Genomic DNA, 19,540 nt, shown 5'->3' on the forward strand with positions numbered 1-19,540 from the left:
GCAATCTTCATTAAGAAAAGAAAAAACTATTTTACCAAAGGAGTTAATGAGATGTTCCCTAAAGAAAAGTTTATGTTGTTTTGGAGACCTTCCTCCAAGCCTATTCAACAACATTTTCCACATTCAACAATATTTTAAGTAAAGACAGATCACTAAGCATTTAATACGGTCTGTTATCAGCAAGATTGTATAAACTGAAGTCCAGATCACATTTAGTATAAATTCCAGGGAAGAAATAATCATGTCATTCATAAAAAAAGCTGGAATTATAATTGTTTTTGTTTTTGAAAGTAATTTTACATAAGGTTGACTATAAAATTGCTGATAACAGAACATGCTTTTCGAGGGAGTATTTGGGCCTGGCTGTGTTCAGGGCTTACTCCTGATTCTGTGCTCAGAAATCACTGTTGGGAGTGCTCAGGGTGCCATATGTGGTGCCATGCAGGGATTGAATTTGGGTTGACTATGTGCAAGGCGAACACCTTAATCTCTGCAGTTTCTCTCTCTGTCTTTGTCTCTCTGTCTCTCTCTCTCTTTTGGCCACACCAGTGTTGCTTTAGTCTTATTCCTGGCCTGAGCTCAAAGATCACTTCTTTTAGGGTCCTGGGGATCATATGGGACACTGGGGATTGAGCCCAGGTTGGCCGCAAGTCAGGCAAGCACCCTATCCACTGCACTATTGTTTTGACCCCTATACTTTCTCTTTGACCCTAGAGCATGTTTTGCTTAAATAGTTGTCAATTTCCTAGGGTTAAACTTAGAAAGCTAATGTTTTCTTTCCTGTGGAAAAAACATAGAACTGAATAATTTCATGAGAATATAGGAGTCAGTAACATGTTCCTCAGAATTGTTCACATTCATATCAAGAACATCAACACCTATTTGTCTAAATGGCCAACCTTATTCCATAACTAATAATTTTGGATATAAAAATGTAATTATCTTTGTTTTAACTGAAGTTGCAATAAAATTCTAAGAAATAGAAAAAACCTCAAATTTTCAGTAAATATGTCACTATTCTCTAAATGCTTTAATCACTATTTAAAATATTCCACGTTTAACATAAATCAAAAGAACTAGGGCTCGAGAGATAGCACACTTACCTGGCATGACTTGAACTATGCCTCTGTATATAGTATCATGAGCACAACCAGGAAAAGCCCTGAGCACAGCAGGGTATAATCTCTACCCTATAAGCCCCTCCCCACCCCACATAAACCCCAAAGCGCTGTTAGTGTTTTAAAAATATAATTTCCTTTGCTAAGTGTTTACCAACTAAAATTCAGACCAAATCTTACATCATTTCAAACCCAAGGGTTTTTCTTTTTAAGAAAGTCACATGTAATACATCTGCTTTCTTGTCATCCCCTCATGTCAAAACCTCTACAACACTATCATTTCCTCTAAACATCCAGCTCCTGGAACAAATGGAATGTGTAGCATAATGTCAAGAAAACAAATATGAGAAGAAAATGAGACTTTTTTGGGAGGATGTCGGTGCTATATCCAGCGTTGCTCAGGGTTTACTTCTGTCTCTGCACTCAGGAATTACTCTTGGTGGTGTTCAGGGGACCATAAAGGACTCTGGAGATCAACCCAGGTTGGTCACATACAAGGCAATGTACCCACTATACTATAACTCAGCCTCGGGCTTTTGTTGTTTTTGTTACCATGGTATAGAATAAGAAAACTGACCAGCTGTTCTTCAGACAAAACATTTTAGAAAGGCCTGCCTAAGTGAAGGCATTCAGTATTGCTATTAGGATCAAGAGTAAAGATCACAAACTGATAGATTTTATTATTATTATTATATTATAGAGCGATAGCATAGCAGGTAGGGCATTCACTTTATACGCAGCTGATCCGGGTTCGATTCCTCCACCCCTCTCGGAGAACTCACCAAGCTACAGAGAGTACTCAGCTCGCAAGGCAAAGCCTGGAAAGCTACCCGTGATGTATTCAATATGCCAAAAACTGTAACAACAAGTCTCACAATGGAGATGTTACTGGTGCCCATTTGAGCAAATCCATGATTAATGGGAGGACAATGACAGATATATATAATTTATAGAAAAACAAAAACAAAACACTGTCCTCCCATTGTTCATCGATTTATAAATTATTCTATAATTTTCCTAGATGTATACACAAGCATATAGAAAGTGTGTGATTTGCAGGCATTTTAAAAAACAGAATACTTTGCACACCATCCTAAAAAACCTTTCTTTTGTATTTGTATTTTTTTGACACCTTTTCATACTATTCCTATCATGTTTATTTTTAAGCATTATTTTCGTTATTACTATCATCATTTTTAGGCACTGGATGAAAAAAAGGATGGATATATCAAAGTTTTCAGGTGCCAGTGCTTCAGAGAATCTCTGATTAAATACTCTGCATTTGTGAGAGTATCTTTAGGATCAACTTCTTCAATACATTTTAAATGTAGACTTTCATTAGTATAGGTAATATCAAACTTGCTGATAGATTTTTCACTTCCACCAAAGGTCCTGCCTAAATGGTTTTAGGACTAAATGGCTTCAAATGTAAATGACACAGTTGAAAATCTGATCTTTTGCTTGTTCTTCGAATTCAGGAGTCAAATTCAAACTTTTGAACTTTTTAACAGAATCTTGGGCAGGGGAGGAAGGATATGGGTGCAACTGTAGGTTGGTCTCCTTCTGATGAAATTTGAGTAGTTCTCCAACACACTCTCCAATGAGTGGCAACCAAGTACCAGCTGCCACTCTCAGGCCTGGTCTCTATTACGTGATCTGACTTAGGAACATCATGGCTCAATAAAAACTTGAAAACAAGTGGGGACAGTTGCATCAGTGATGAGCAGGGGGCCCAGAGGTCAAAGGAAAGACATGCTCACCCAGAGTCTAGCCTCATGGAACAGGAGTCTAAAAACCGCCAGGTGTTATATACTAAAGCCCAACAGCCCACAGCAGGGGGTCTGTCTCCTGACTGTCCTGCACAGGGGAGCTGTGGAGATCTTCCTACACACAGTGGAGGGTCATCCTTCCCCTGTTGCTCAATGGGATAGTCCGTGATGCATCCCAAGGCCTTGTCTTCTGCCATTTCCTATTGTACTTCTACTCTCCCTGGTGAGAAGGGCAACATCCAATAAGTCTTAATTAATATATTTGAAGGGAAACACTGCTGTTTCTAAGCTTAATAGCACTGTAGCACTGTCCTCTTGCTGTTCATCGATTTGCTTGAGCGGGGACCAGTAACATCTCCACTGTGAGACTTGTTGTTACTGTGTTTGGCATATCGAATACATCACGGGTAGCTTGCCAGGCTTTGCCTTGCGCGCGGGACACTCTTGGTAGCTTGCCAGGCTCTCTGAGAGGGATGGAGGAATTGAACCCAGATTGGCCACATGCAAGGCAGACGCCCTACTAACTGTGCTATGCTCAAGACAGGGAAGGAAAATTAGAGGCCTTGATTTATTGGTGTAGTTTTGGAGCAATAGCACAGCAGTAGGGCATTTGCCTTGCATGTAGCTGGCCCAGCTGACCCGGGTTTTGATTCCTCCACCCCTCTTAGAGAGCCCGGCAAGCTACCGAGAGTATCTCGCCTGCACAGCAAAACCTGGCAAGCTACCTGTGACATATTCTATACACCAAACAAAGTAACAGCAAGTCTCACAATGGAGACATTACTGGGCCCACTCAACCAAATTGATGAACAATGGGAGGACAGTGCTACAGTGCTATAGTGATTTATTGGCAATTCTATCACCCTCTCCAAAAGTCATAGTAAAACTTATTGTGGTGCTAAACAAAGAAAGAATAAAAATTTAAAGAGGATGAAAAAAATAGCAGGGAAGTTGGAGTCATTTTTGTAGGCTTGGTCCACACCACTTGAACATCAAGCCAACAGCTTCAGGTTGGAGAGTTCTGGGCTGAAAGACCCTAAAGTGGCTGGCTGAAGCAAATACAAACAATTGCTAGGATGAAAGGTTCCATCAAAGCTTACCTAAAAAAAATTTCCTGCAGATTACAAAATTCAAGAACCAAAAAAACTAAGCTTAATAAACATTCTAAAAATGTTAAACTGAGTCCCCAAACTATGCTTCTGAAACTCCTTTCTCCTTTCTCCCTCCTTCCTTCCAAACTCCCTCTTGTTCCCTCTTTTTATTTTAAACACAATTGTTGGCATGCATTTGGGATTTAGAGAAGATAACCCTCTACCCCCATGAGTAGTACATATACTTAATTCTCTGCAAGTTTATTTCATATTTAATAGTGAAGCCAATTTTATCTTTGAGATTTTTCTGTTCAGATTCTCAAATTGGGAAAATTTAAGAGTTGAAGTTAAAGGATAATGTAAGTTCTACCTTGGTTTTCCCTTTTGCAGGACAGACCTTTTTATTTCTCCCCATGAATGTAAAAATGGGCACCTAATTGCTGGATTACAACAGACAGTCCTCAGGAGCCACCCCTCCCCCACTGCCCAAGTAGGTCATCTTAAAATGTTCTCACCTGAAACTTGGGACAAATCTTGACCTTCCTCAGCATTCATTGTCCTCAGGTTATCTGAAAAAGAGAGGAAGGAATTTTAGTTTAAAGCAAATGGCTAATGAGATAGGAGAGAGAAAGAGAGAGTTAAAGAAACCTTATGCTATTTAACAACAATGTTATCTAGCGAGAATAATGCATTTTCCTTTCTACATACTTGCTGGAGTATCAGACTGGCACAGACCTTGATCCTTTTAAAAACAGCATTACAAAGATTTATAAAAATATCATTACAAGCACAGGAGGACCAAATTTGTTATTTATTGTTAATTTCCTACTGCATAATAACCCAAAATGCAAACTGACTGCAACAAAATTAAGCAGAAAATTAAATGGCCCTGGGTCATTGTAGGCACAGAATTCATTCTCTTGGCTGATCCATAGTTATGTTCTTTCTAATTTACTGAGCATGCATCGATGAACCTTGAGTCAGCTTGGTGACACGCGTACAATCAGCAATCAAAAAACGAAGCAATTTGCTGAAGAATGTCTCATTTACCCAGGCAGGGCTGCATATATGAGCAGCAACTGCACTACCTCCATCAATAATGAATACACCTCCAGCCTGGCAGATGGGTAATGCGGGTGCTTCTGTCTTTGTCCCCCACTCTTTGGAGCCTTTTCTCAGACTTTTCCAGTGCTCTTACACAGAAAAAAGTCAAGCTCGTGATAGCAGCAGAACAAGTCCAGGAGAGGCCTCAAAACTTCTTCTTTTGGTTGGCTCCTCAGAATGGGAGAAAAAGAGCAAAGCAACTGGAAAGGTTTGCCCGTGAGTGGGACAGTAAATTCTCTGCACATCAGTGCCCACTATCACAACCCCAGAGAGATGCCCACAGAATCAGGCAGAGGCTGTGTTTGCCTAGTAGTTGGGGTCCTGGCCTATACCTTGAAAGTTACAGGTGTCTCCAATAAAGGACGTCGGGGGAACTCTGTGCATGGGAAATGTGTGGCCACCAGAAGGTGACCTCAGCAATATTTATTAAGTTAAGCTTGGCAGAAAACTTCTAGATGGGATCCTTCTCTAACCTGACTGAACCAACCATTAAACCCAAACACTTTGCTTCCCTGTGGGGGATTCGTCTACCGCTGGTTCAGACATGTAGGCCTGAGATATCTGGACACTGAGGGAGGGCTCAGAGAGTTCTTGCCCTCTTCAACCAGAGTTTTAAAGCCTTGTAGGAAAAGGTCATATATATGTAGACAATCACTTTTTGCCTATGAAATATGTATTTTAACTTCAGTAAAATGGGCATTAGTTATGAAGAAGACACAGATGACTGTCAGTTTATGTGGATGGTGAAAGGTCTGCAAACCTCTCTGAAAGCCACCTCTCTAGTGTGAGTTGGGACATAAATTTTCACGACTGATGTGTGGTTTACAGTCAGTGACTGGGGTGGCAGAAAAACTGCTCTTTCTGTTACTCACATTGTCTCACACCCAGGAGCAAGGGTTCACAGGCAGGCAAGGACTGACAAAGCAGCTTAAAGCAAACACAGAATCAGAGCAGTGTACCCAGTCTCAGAGCCTTTAACTATGAAAAAGACAGAAATGTGTAATGCTTTGGAAACAGTCAAAATTATTATAAGGAAATAAGATGCACTCAAATGAGAGAAATATGTGCAGCTTTGATGTGTGATTCTGTTTTCTGAATATTGATGCAGTATTTTTTGTGATAATTTTAAAAATCCTAAAATGTATTTATTAGATATACAGCAGGACTCAAATAATTTTACAACAAATACTACTTGGATAAAAAACTTTTATGCTACTGTTCATTTTGAATATTTTTCATATAAATATTTCTTAATATTTTAAAAATATGTAGAAGAAAACATCCATACTATCTTCACTTTATGGTAATTAAAATATTCATGTGTGTGCATGTGTTCATCTCCATCCACAAGTTTTTCCTTTATCTTTAAGTCAAAAATGAGTTACTAAGAATATTGTAAGTGTACTATTATAAATGCTTTTGATTTACTACAACACACATTTATTTTACAAATAGATTCAACATCTTCATTTTAGAGTTTGTGCTTTATTCAATCTCAGAAATGTCTTTCACCAAAACACTGCAGGGTATGGAACAGATTGGTGCTCCTTCCCAGAGCTTCAGACCCTGCACAGAAAGAAGCCGAGGACCTTTGCCCATGAGTGAGGCTTGCTGTGCAGCACAGCCCTCACTCTGGACAGGGACTGAAAGAAGGGAATTGGGTGAGGATTTTCCTGGAACCAGCCTGTTCACTGGGCAGGCTAGTGCTATTGTACAGAGCAGCAACATGGGGCCAGAGGACTCTGGATTTGTGTGAAGAAAGTTTTTATACATTGGTACTAACTGTCTATAGCTATTTTCCTACCAATATCACTAAGGACTTTGTTAGGTGATCAGCCCCACTCAGACACACTTCCGGGAATCCTACTGATACCAGAGTTTTCACTTGGGCATGTATCGAGTGAAATTGCTGTGACCAATTTTTAATATTCTTAAAGAGCTAGGAATAAAGCCAGCATGGATATTTTCAGTGTGGATGAAGCCCTATGAATTCCATGACCTTTCTTGTCTGTAACATGGGGCTCCCTTAAACTCCTCAAAATTCCTAATCTACAGCTCAGGATGATAAAAGGAGTAACTTTTATTTCTTTCTTCCACTGTTTTCTCCACGAGACTTTAATTGTAGTTAAAGACTGAAATAATAACTCAGTAATGAGAAACTGAGGAAATGCACCTTCCAAAGGCAGAGCTTGAAAAGGGCAGCATTGGAAATCTCCAAAGGGGCCTGGGAAACCATCTTATCCCATTACACATGTGCTACCAAAAACTTGTATTTATTTTAGCTAGAACTTACTGGACTCTGTTCTCCCACACTGAAGCAGAAAGTAGTGCCAAATGGAAGATGGAATTCAGGGTTGAATTGAGTTTTGCAGCAAAGGAGCTTGCAATTAGTAAGAGATCAACCCCAAAGTGAATCAATAAACTGCTTTTGTCAACTGTCACCTGAAGGAAAACTAATACCAGAAATTTTTCAAGAAAGAAATCAGAATCCCTTTTCACAGAAACACAGAAAGTCTCTTCTCTGTATAGGGACAACATAAATTCAGGACAGAATTCAAACTATCAATAGTAGAAAATATAACATTAAGACAAATTTTCCCTGTGCAGTTTTTATAAATGTGAATGCTTTTATTGTTTCTCTGGAGCAAGCAGTTCTGAATCTTGCACAAGGGGAAATAGATGCAGAGATAAGTGAGGGCCAACTTGACAGACAGTCAATGGCCATCCCTCAACAAGGGCCTAAACCTGTGATCCTAAAGTACAGCAGCTTCTGCTCCCAGACTCTCACCCATCTGGAAGGGACAGACTCTGCATCACCTCCTGTCTGCACCTCCCCCCTCAGCACCATCTGACTCTCCTCGCTTGCCTCTCCTTCTCTGTGTCTCTTTTTAGTTCTTCAGACCAAACCTAGTTAAACAGAATTTTCCTAAGTCCATTTCAATGGAGTTAGCATATCAATGACTTCAAAGAGCAGGGAAAATTGAAGATCAAGCAAAAAAAAATGAACCAACAAGAGCAGAGCAGACCCACAGCACCTCTGGTGAAGGGCCAAGACCAAGAAAATTTCTACTCCCTTCTTGTTCCGGAACATTGGAACCTTGGGACATCCTGCCAGGTAGTGATAGTCTAAAAACACCATACCTGACCCTGCCTTCTTTTTTTCTTTCAGTTAATTATGGGAATGGACCCACCTGTGTCCTGTGGATAAGCACCCAACAGCGCAGGACAGATGTAGCTCCCTAGTGGGGAGCCTGGGCAGACCTATACAGGCATTGCCCTTATTCCTACTGCCAGTGAGTGTGTGACCTGGAGAATACACCAGAGAGCCCAGGATCCAGTGGGGCTGTGAGAAGGTTAAGGGCACGGGGGGGGGGGGGGGGGAGTGTCAGTAAATTCCCCATATTCCTTTTTTTCTCTCTGAGAAAGACCCCTTTTCCCTAAAGCATTTGCTCTGAAATATTGTGGTTCTTCCATGAAAATGAGAATCTGTATGAATGAAACCAGAATTTAGACACAGATGCCTGACAAGAAGCATTGTTTGATTGCTTTTCAAGCCAGACAAAGCAGTAGCTATTAAGGAACTGTTAAGCAAACAGCATGCCAAAAATACCGTAATGAACCATTGAAGGACACTCAGAATTAGTTCATTCAAAAGCATGGGATACTTTTACAAGCTTTAAAACTCTGTGTTCTCTATGTTTGAACAATATAATACTATCCTTAAAAAAAAATAAGTTACTCCCCATTCCTGATATAATGTAGATTATTTTCTAAGACAGTTTAAAAGTAAGAAGAACTTTATAGAAAACTTTATATAACCTATCATGTATCTGACATTTTTAAAGGGAATCTCTAAGTTTCACAGAGCCATGAATGCCCTTCCCCAGCAAATAAAATTATTTGATATTTTCATTTTGTGTACAATGCATTCTATACCTATTTGTAAGATGTGTATCCTGTATTATTAATATTACTATATGTGAAATAAATACTATTCCTATTTTTATGGATGAAAAACTGAGCTAAGAAAGAATTAGCTTTCCAATTTACACAACCACACAGTGGAGTTGAGATATGAACAACGGAGGTCCCACAATGATGTCTGTCATCCTGTCCTTACATGTCAGAATTTCAGAGTCCAGTATACCTTCACTTCAAGGGAACAATAAAAAAGACATGCACATGAAATATGCTTTACAGAAATCACACATTCCTCTGCAATTAAGGAAAAGTTCATTATCAAACTTTACAATAGAGCAAAATTCTGGGTATTTACGTGTGTGTGTAGTTATGTTTACAGTAATTTCCTTATGTACTCAATGACAGTGACTTTTGAGTAGGGCAAATACAAGTCATGCCTATAACCTATTTAAAAACCTTAGCTTGGGACTGGAGCAATAGCACAGCGGGTAGGGCATTTGCCTTGCACGTGGCCGACCTGGGTTCAATTCCCAGCATCCCATATGGTCCCTTGAGCACTGCCAGGGGTAATTCCTGAGTGCAGATCCAGGAGTAACCCCTGTGCATTGCCGGGTATTACCCAGAAGGCAAAAAAAATAAATAAAAAATAAAAAATTAAAAAAAATACCTTAGCTCATTTTTCCTGCTGAGAGGGCTATCATTTCATCTTAGGCTGGCAGATTTTATTTATTGACCAATTTATTTTTTTAGTTTGGAGATCTATCACATGAATTACACTGCACCTTAGGAAAAAGAAATGTTCCAAGAGAAAGCTATGGAAATCAAGCCTGGTCTGTGTCTAATCAGGGGAAGCTCTAAGTCTTCCTAATGACTTGACAAAAGAGGTTGGGAGAACATAAAATCTTAAGAGTACTCATACTTCATTCCTAAGTATTTTCATTCTTCAAAAATTAGCTGCCAATCTACATAGTTTCATTACTCTACAACATATTAGTGGCTCAAATAATATGAAAAATACGATTTGGACAGGACAGCAGAAAATTCAGTTTGGATCCTACACCCTCCTGTCAACGCCCCCAAACCCACATATTTAACTGAGTCACAAAAAATGCCTCCAGCTGTGTGTTCTACTGGAACCTTCTTTTGGGGGGCAAATTAGTTCAGATATGCAATTCTGTCTGCACATATTTTTTTTCCATGGGTAGGAACTGATATATGCAAAAGAGGAAGGGTCAAAGGGAATAGAGGCAGCCTTTGCAAAATAAAGGTGAAACCGTGTGGTTTAAAAACATTCTTAGCAAAGAAGTATTCAAAACAGAAGGAAAAGAATCACAGTAGTATTTCTGAATGTCATAGTAGTGCCATACATCTCCAACTGAGGTAGAAAAGACAAGTTATTTAAGTCATTGGATGTTTTTAAAGAGATAACATGTAGCTGGGAGACACTTTTCTGTATCCAGGTTGTTCTTAACAAGTTGAGAACTGTATTCAAAGTGGCCCAGGAAATGTTTTGGCAAGGCCTAGTCCATTTACATTCTCTTATCTAACCTCCACCTCTCACGTGTAGAGGAGAAGCTTCTTAGGGAAGACTTATGCTAATATTCTTTCAGCTTCCATACTACAAGTGACTGCTATTCATTCAGCAGCTCTGGGAGAAATACACACACACTCAAAAGCCACATATGCTGTTACAAGACTTTTCCTCACACGGACTCTCATCCTATGCCACTTACTAAGTAACTTCAAACATAAGTGACATTTTACACTTCATCACTTAATTAAAATACTATATGTTTAATTTAACTTCTTCCTGAATCCAAATTTTATAAGACATCATGCATGGCCAACAACAAAACTATATACAACTTTAATGAGACCTACATTAAAAAAAATGCAAGAACTGGCAGTAAAGAATGTTTTCCACAGATAGTTCCAAAAGTACTGATGTCTTATCACTAATTAGAATTATAAACTTAAGACAGTGCAATGTCAGGTGCACATTTGTGTTCCTATTACCAAAGTATTTTCCCTAAGTTTTAAAAAAAAGTTGCAAAAGTTCTCTCTTTTAACTGAATGAGGCAATACATGTTAAAAAGAATACAGAATCTTGTCTTCTCTTCTTAGCAGTAAGTTATCTTAACAAACCAGTAGATTCTTTTATGCAGATATGTTAAAATTCAAAATGAAAATCACTTGTAGTGGAAAATCCACTTGGATACCTATATTAAAAACAAAGAACATTTAATGTTTTTATAAGACTATTTAGCTTATACTTAACAGTGAAAGAGTCTTCGTTAAAAGCTGTATTTAATTTGAATCAAAGAAAATAAAACTATTTAAATCCTCACAAAAGTCTCCATTTCTTTATACATTTTATAAAGATACTTATAAACAGTCAATGAAAGCTGTTGTTGATTTGCCCAGTGAGGACATTGTTTTAGGACAGTCAAGTTTTTCCCTTTTCATTTCTTTTAGAGAAAAGCCTACTGCCTAGGTGGCAGGGATACAAGCAAGAGAGAAAAAAAATGTGTTTGAGAGCAGGCACATGCTTCCCAGGTAGCTATTTACCTCTTACCCACTAAAACAGAAATGGGAACTTTGGTTCAAACTTCAAAATGGAATGTGGTGTTTTAGTCCAGTTCCAGAATAAAGAGGTTCAGACTGTTTGAGAGCTCTCTCTGACTCCCCACTACAAGATAACATGGGTTCCAGGCTAACTATAAATTCTCCCCGGAGGATCTTCATTCTAAAATCAGTTCTGTTTATAATACCCACATATTTATTAGTTCTGATCTATTAATGTGAGGTAGCTTTTTAGAGATTACTGAAGGATCATCCCTGTTCATCTTTTTAAACTCTGCTCACAGTATACAGAATGTGTATACTGTGGATTTGAAAAATTAGGCTCTTTAAATCATAGCTGGATCTCTTAATAGTTTTACCTTTTTCATCCCATCTTCAAATGAAGTTAAATTAAGCTGTGTCTGAGAAGAGCACAGAGAAGAATAGGAATATCTATTATTTCACAGCAATAATTGCTACCAAGAAAAGACTCAAATGATTACAGAAAAGAATATTGCTTGATATTATGACATTTTTATTGAATACAATTAGCAAAAAATGTTATGTTTCCATTTTATTCTGTGATAACTGTTTATCACTAACTATCCTATAATCCTGCTTTTGATTTTTCTGAAGATGTAAGTGCCCCAAACTGTGGAACATAGAAAAATATCTCATGAATGTGACTTGGAGTGGAAATCAGGCTCAATGAGGATTGCTTGGAACAGACTCTGTAACTCACAACCTTTAGCCTACACTGTCCTCATGCATAAACAGGGAGAGACAGGGGATGTCATTAGTAGAACCTCAAAGCAGCTTACAACTTCCTCATTTGTAGGACTATAGAAATAAGCCTGTCTTTTATTTATAATCTTTCCAAAAATGCTCATATCTATGAAAACATAGAAAAATAATTTTATAAACCAAAAAGTTAAGTTTCTTTGTGACCTTTAAATGGGTTTAAATTATTTACTTCCAACATTTTACTCTGTATTGTTTAGTTAAAGCAAATTACATTTCCTTTATAAAAAGCCTTATCTGACACTCATTAAACTTAAAAACCTTTAAATTGAAGGAAACATATACAATCTCAGAGAGAAATGGTAAAACACACATAGAAAAGTTCTAGAAAATTCACAAATATTCAAAATGATAACTAGTTGCTTTATCATAAAAATTTGAGAGAATTAGCTTTATGATTTTAGTGAAGTGGAATACACAATTTGTCAATGATTTTCCTGTGTATCTTCTGAATATCACCTTAATTTTCTTCTCTACAAAAAGGCACAGAGAAGTAGGAAAAGGTCACTTTTCAGACTAGAAGTGGGGCTCTCAACAGGGGGCCAATGGCTTTCTGGGTTCCATTAAAGGCCTGGAGGACATTTCAGAGTGCCACAGAAGTAAGCTTATAAAAGATCAATTCCTCATTTTCATTTCTCCTAGAGATTCTAAATTAAACATTTTCCCACTTGCTTATGGGAAATCTTATATGCCAGTTCATTTGTTTGGATTTGTTAGTGAAAATCTGATATTTAAAAAAAATTACCAAAAATGGACATATTGATCTTCATAGTGGAACTCATAGCTTTAGAAAAGGACTCATATCCAAGCCCATACTGCTCGAATACAAACAGTTTCAAACTGCCAGAAAACGCTCTGGCACATCAATTTTGGTATGTGATTTAAAAAACTGGAGCACTAAAATGTCTTTTAGTATGTATAAGGCCATTAAAGAATATTGTATACCATCTTTGTTGTTTAGTCTCTGGAAAAACTTTACAAATAAAAAAGGAAGACAGAAAAAAGACAAGAGGAGAGTAAAAACAAGGGGGGAGGAGAGAGAAAGAGAGAGAGAGAGAGAGAGAGAGAGAGAGAGAGAGAGAGAGAGAGAGACAGAGACAGAGACTGAGACACAGAGAGATAGAGAGACAGAGACAGGGATGAGGAATCAATGAATCAACTTGGGCCACCTTTATATTGTGTTGCCTTGTAATGCTCTGAGTCGTACAGGGCACCTCCATTTTAATTCAGTTTTGGCGCGAAAATGGCAGGAAGACAGTCAGATTTGCTTTAACACTAAGCTGATTGCTGAAGAAAAATGAATCATTGCACACTTGAATGAGAAAATATGAAGAAGGCATTTTCCCACTAATTAGGGCCCATTTTAAGCAATTCCTTAAGCCATGACCCCAAGCCCCCAAGCCATCAGGAAATGGAGCATGGGACAAGCTGAAAGCAAAGTGTGCAAATGGAGCTTGATGGTACTCTCCATCACCTGAGACATCCGGCAGGATGGGGCCAGCAGGTGCCAGGGTACAGCCCTGGGAAGAGAAGCCCACAGGTTATTCCCAGCTCTGCAAGCACAGCAAAGAAACAGTGCAACACTCACCAGTGAGTCTGCACCTCCCACACGCCTTTCTACACCAACTCTGACCTGGAGCACTGGGCTCTTGAGAGCTGGTGCTTGGGGGCTCCTTACTCAGGCACCTGGAAGCGACTCTACAATAGCTGGCTCCTTCACACTCCACAAGGCGGGGAGCAAGGTGGAACCATTTGCCAAATATGCAAAAATGGAGGGAAGAGAGTGTTCTCTCAGGACAACAGAGGCAGGAAGGGAGCGTGTGTTTCCTGTCCTGACCAAAACGGGTTCAGAGATTATTAAGACGTCTGATTTGACAGTCTTGTGGTGGCAGAGGGAGCTCTCTTAGTCAACAGGAATTGTGAGTTCCCCAAAGGCAAAAATGGCCATGGGAGAAGGGAAACAGGGTGGGGGCTAATGGGGAGACAGGGTGGGGGTTTGAGGGAAGACAGGTCAGGGGCTGGAGGGGAGACAAGGCAGGGGCTGGACGGGAGACAGGGCAGAGGCTGGAGGGGAGACAAGTGGCCTCTAGGCTTGGACTGGGTTTCACCATTAAAAAAAGAATTTCACAGGTGGTTCATGGAAAACAGATCACTCACCTATTTATTACAGTAAAATATGACAAAAGAAGTCAACTAAAATGATTCAGCAATGGCCTGTGGCTTCAGCCTCGCTGCCTTCTCTGCAGGCTCTTCTCTCAGTGTAACCACCTGCTCCAGCAGGGTGGGCCTTCCACAAAATCAACTTCATTTAGACACTTATGGCCACGCTTGCTCGGTTAGGCATTTGTAGGCTTCAGAAGTGTTTGCGACACTTCAGCAACACTCACTTGTGATGTTTTCCAATGTCTTAGAACATTATCAAACATTTAAAAACTATAAACCCACTAAAATTAAACCTGCTGAAACTGTCGCTCTGAAAATAGAAGGATTACTAACAATAGATATTACAGGGTAACAAGATAATGCAGGAAGATATCCAGAGATGTGAAATCATTCTTCAAATTCAGAAAAAAAAAAACCCAAACCCCAAAGGCCATGGAACTACATGGAGAACCCAGTGTCAGTGTCTCGTCAACACAATAAGAGTAGTTTTGCTATTGTCCCAGTGCAGGCTGGGGTGCAATGTTCCTCAAAACCCTGTTCCTGTTTTCTCTCCTAATCTAAACATTTGTGATAGTGATCCACTGAAATCCAACGTGCCTTACACCTGGACCACACATACACATGGGCCTGTTTTGCGCAAAACACAATTATCTGTCTCAGGGTGTAAACTGGACCAACAGTTCTCTTAGAAACTGAAAGACTGGGTCACTTAGGCACTTTAAAATGTCATGCTTTCTCCTCTGAAACGAAATGATTATGTATACCTGTCTGAGTTTTCTGGGAATATGAGTGTGTAGAGAGACAGCAAAGAATGATGTTTACATGTAAAGCAGGAGGGTTGGTTAGTAGTAGCCCAGATCTGCTAACCAGTAGATCTCCTGATTAAAGACAAGAATTACAGTCCCCGGAATAAAAATTCTTGTGAATGTCCTTTGGAATAAAGTAACAGAAATCAACACTTACAGAAATAATTTCATAATCAAAGCTTAGTTCTAGAAAGGGAAAATTACCAAAATGCCACTAAACCACTAAATATATGTAAATCCTTACATATAATTCTGGAATGACAGCAGTTTCCTAATATGTATGGAGACTCAAAGTCATCACTATAAATAGGAAAATTCATTTCTTTAGTAAAAGGTAACAAGCAAAAATAAGGGACTCTCTTACTTTGCTTGGGTGTTTGATGTAGAACCCTTTACCCTCTTTGTCCATATACCTGTCTCAGTGCTATATTCATGCTCTGGTCATATGGATGTTCATGTCATTTCTCATATCTAACTAATACTCACATAAATTTGAGGGCTACACATGATGTGTGTATGTGGGGCTGGGCGATGAATTCTTAGCATAGTTTACATGGTGATAATAGGTTCATACACAAGGTTTTCTCATACTTCAAATTTATATTGATAAATTTATATTGATAAGATGTTGACCAAACATAACTTGGTGTTGACTCAACACGAAGTCCTGGGAGGAAAAATCCCCAAACCAAAGAAACAGTGTCCTCAAACTCTAAGTCTTTGTTAAGTGACTGAAACAGAGAAGCCTCAGATACTGCTAGCATTCAAGTCTCAGGGTTAGGAAATTTACTCAAATCTTAATTTTTCATGAAGGAAAATGGTTAGGACACTGCAGACAAATTTATCCAAAGGGTCAGGTATAACACATGCACATTTCTACTTGCAGAGCTTCTGAACTCACCCTGTGAGAACATATTGGACTATTTATTATTACCAAAGTGCTCCGGAATTTCAGAGGATGCAGTCTCTGCAAGATGTAGCACTTTACTTAAAACACTGACGAATTAAGTGAACAAGAACGGTAGATTTTCTGAAACTCCTGCCTTCAACTATCCTCAAAAACAAAAGGGAAATTAAAAATAAAGACATAACTCAAGAAAATGTCTTGTTGTTTAGCTTCTAAGGATTTCAAGATTGGAAAACACATTTTTCCATGTGAAAGAGGTATGAGCAGAGATGTTTGTGGAAAATTCTGAAGCCAGATACACTATAGCAAACCAGAATTGCATAGGATTTGAAAATGTGACATCATTATTTTTATACTTAATGTACAAATTATTCTTAATATCCCACATATCCTATGATATAGGCAGGCAATCTTCCTCGCATAGATTTTTGACACTTTTAATCTTGCACCAAATAATTTTATTGGTGCTGAAAAAATTCTGACACAATACAAATAACACTTCAATCATTACTGATAAAATCCCATATAAAAGATGAGTTAACCTCATCAAAGAAGTATCTATCAACAAAAAGGTAACCTCCAAAAGTTCTAACTGCTTCCTGGAGATTTTTTCTCCTTTCAACTCATAACCAATGCGAATTACTCCTTGAATTAATATTTTAAATCCTTAAAATGATTTAACTGTCCATTATGGATACTATACATATGAGTTATCTCTAACATACACGAGATTTTTCTTTTCTAATGGAGACGGACAGGACTAGTAAGCAGTGATTTCTTCACACCATTTCGTCTCCAAGTTTAAAGCCAGGTTCCTGGAGGCTGAGCTGCGAAGTCGGGATGCGGGTGGGAGCTTTGCGCCTGCACCGTGCAGAGCCGCGCCTCGCCAACGCTCGCCCTGGGCAAGGGACCTCAAAAGAAAGAAGCCTGCGCGGCAAGCGCAGCGTGCTCATCAGACCCTATTCAATCTCTCGCCCCCTACTCTGCCTCCAAATTAGAAGAGGGAAAATTAAGCACACCTTCCGAACTTCAGGAATCACCAACGCTCCTTGCCAGTTTGAAAATCACGTATCAGACACAGCCACAAGTGAACCGCCGCCTTAGCACCCCGGGGCTGGGTAGCCGAGAGCCAGAACCGCCTCCAGCCAGAGCGCCGCCAACTTTGCCACGCCGGGGTCCGACTTTGCAGAAGGCGAGTTGGGGAGGGAACTGCGCATCCCCGGCAGGAGCCGGCAGCTCTCCCCTGTGAGCTCCGCGCCCGTCCGCGGGGCTGGGGCGAGGGCGCCGTGCCCGGCTTGGGGGGCGCGTCCGTGCGCACCAGCGGCCGAGCCCCTTCCCGCACCCGCCGGCGCCCGACTTTCCCGCTGAAACTCGATCTAGACACACTCACGTGGCTCGGCGCGTCGCGCGTTGGGGGCTCAGCTTGCTCCGTAGGTGCGAAGAGCAGCCTCGGGGCGCGCGGGGCGCCGGCGGGCGCTGGGACTCGGGGCGCTGGCGGGGCCGGGCTCGGGGAGCGGGCGGGCACCGGGCTGGGGCGTCGCCGGCACCGGGCGCGGGCGTTGGCGGCACCCGGGCTGTGCGTGCGACGGGGCCGGGCTCGGGGCGCTCGGCGGGGCGGGGACTCTGGGCGCGGGGCGCGAGGCGCTGGGGCCCCCGGGCTGTGCGCGGCGGGAGCGGCCCGCGGGCACCTGTCAGCGCGCCCGGCCGCGGCCCTTGCACAATGACTTCCTCAAGTTGCGCCCCGCGCGCTTCCCCGTTTCCCGCCGCCCCGCCCGCGGCTCCGACCCGCCGCCTCGCTCCCGAGCGGCCCCTGCGCCCGCGCGTCCCCTCGGCGGCTCTCGGGCCGGGTAGCGGCCACGCGTCCCCCAGCCGCTGACCCCCGCCCGCGCCCCGCGCCCCGGCCGGACCCGCCGGCACGTCGCGGGGGACAGCCGCGCCCACCCCCGCCCCGTCCCGCGCCCGCATCGCTCTCCGCTCAGTGCTCCGCGCTTAACCCTCGGCGGCCCGGGGCAGGCCACGGTGCTGGCGGCCCCGAGGGACCCCGCCGTCCGGCCAGGTCACTCTCAGGCCCGGCCGCCGCCGCGGCGGGGGCGCACGGGACAGCTCGGGAGCCACCCACGCCCGCCCAGCGCCAGGGGACCGAAGCCGCGGGGCTCGCGGGCTCCGCGGTGGCCCGGGTTGTGGGTGAAGTTGGCTCTCCGCACAGAGGGAAGGTGCAGTGCATTTTCCCAGACAACCAATGGAATACCTCTCGCCTTCCCTCCCTCCCACCTACTCGCAGAAGTTAGGATCGCGCGTTCCATCCCGCGAGCGTGGGAGCGCGGTCGCAGGAGAAGCGGGCACGGCTGCCAGGGGTTGAGCACCGCGACCCGCGCACTCCGGGGAGCGGGGATGGGGCACGCCAGCAGGGACCCATCGCGCATCAGCCAGGCCCACCTGAGAGGGCCCTGAGAGTACTCACTCTGAGAAGAGGGAGCCCCAGTGCAAGGGGTCAGCATGGATCCCTGAAGGGAGCTGGACAAGGACTGCGGGAAAGGGCCTTGGTCCCTGTAAGGCGCTGCGACACAGAAAAAGCACCAGGGCCCCTGTTAGTGGAACAGATAAGTTCTTCAGGGAACTCAAAGGAAGGCAGGATGACGCGCCTGGGTAGGAGAAAGGGTATTGTGGCCCTCTATGGGAGGAGGCTGTCAGCCTTCCAGGTGGAGAGAGCAGTCTGCAAGGGAGCAGGCAAGATGTGCCACTTTCGGACAGCTCAGCGTGGCCATGAAAGGCAGCTGCCAGGGAAGGCTTGGGAGGCTGTGGGCAGACCCAGAAGGTCAGTTGGTTCGCTTCGCCTCGCTCTCCTGGGAGGACGTTCTTCTAACCCCTGTGAACCACAAACAGAATCTGCCCAACTCTTCCTGAACCCAGCTCCTACACCCCACTCCTCACACTCAGACATTCTGTTATTCTGAATGTGAGGTAGTTAACTCCTGGGTTAAACACCAGAGAAGGTTCGTTACTTTCCTTATCTGTAGTACCATGGGCAACTTAATGAAAATTTTTGGTGGTGGGCCTGGTTTTGGAATATTGAAAGCCTATAACAAAACATCATGAACAACTTTGAAAACCATGGTGTTGAAATAAAGTGTCTCTAAAGAGTCAGAAAGAGAGGGACAGACATAGAATTCCTGCACTCATCTTGGAATGTAAATTAACATAATATTAGACTGACACCCAATGACAGTAGACACAAGGGACAGGAAGATTGCTCCATGGGAAGCCTGTCTCATAAGCTGGGGGAGAAGGCAGCTGGAAT

At 42.2% G+C, this 19,540-nt stretch overlaps 1 protein-coding gene across 1 annotated transcript in view; it reads right to left on the minus strand.

The window, feature by feature from the left end:
- IKZF1 (IKAROS family zinc finger 1) overlaps window positions 1–17,304 on the minus strand; it is a 97,204-nt gene extending 79,900 nt beyond the window's left edge. The window contains exons 1-2 of the mRNA XM_056138150.1: window positions 17,262–17,304; window positions 4,494–4,547 (exon numbers count right to left, since the gene is read on the minus strand). Of these exons, the coding sequence (XP_055994125.1) occupies window positions 4,494–4,533 (40 nt within the window). The 5' untranslated portion in view covers window positions 4,534–4,547; window positions 17,262–17,304. The remainder of the gene's footprint in view (window positions 1–4,493; window positions 4,548–17,261) is intronic.
- Between the last annotated feature and the right edge of the window lie 2,236 nt (window positions 17,305–19,540).

The sequence above is a fragment of the Sorex fumeus genome, unplaced genomic scaffold (assembly GCF_029834395.1).
Source record: "Sorex fumeus unplaced genomic scaffold, SorFum_2.1 ptg000128l, whole genome shotgun sequence".
Taxonomy (NCBI): domain Eukaryota; kingdom Metazoa; phylum Chordata; class Mammalia; order Eulipotyphla; family Soricidae; genus Sorex; species Sorex fumeus.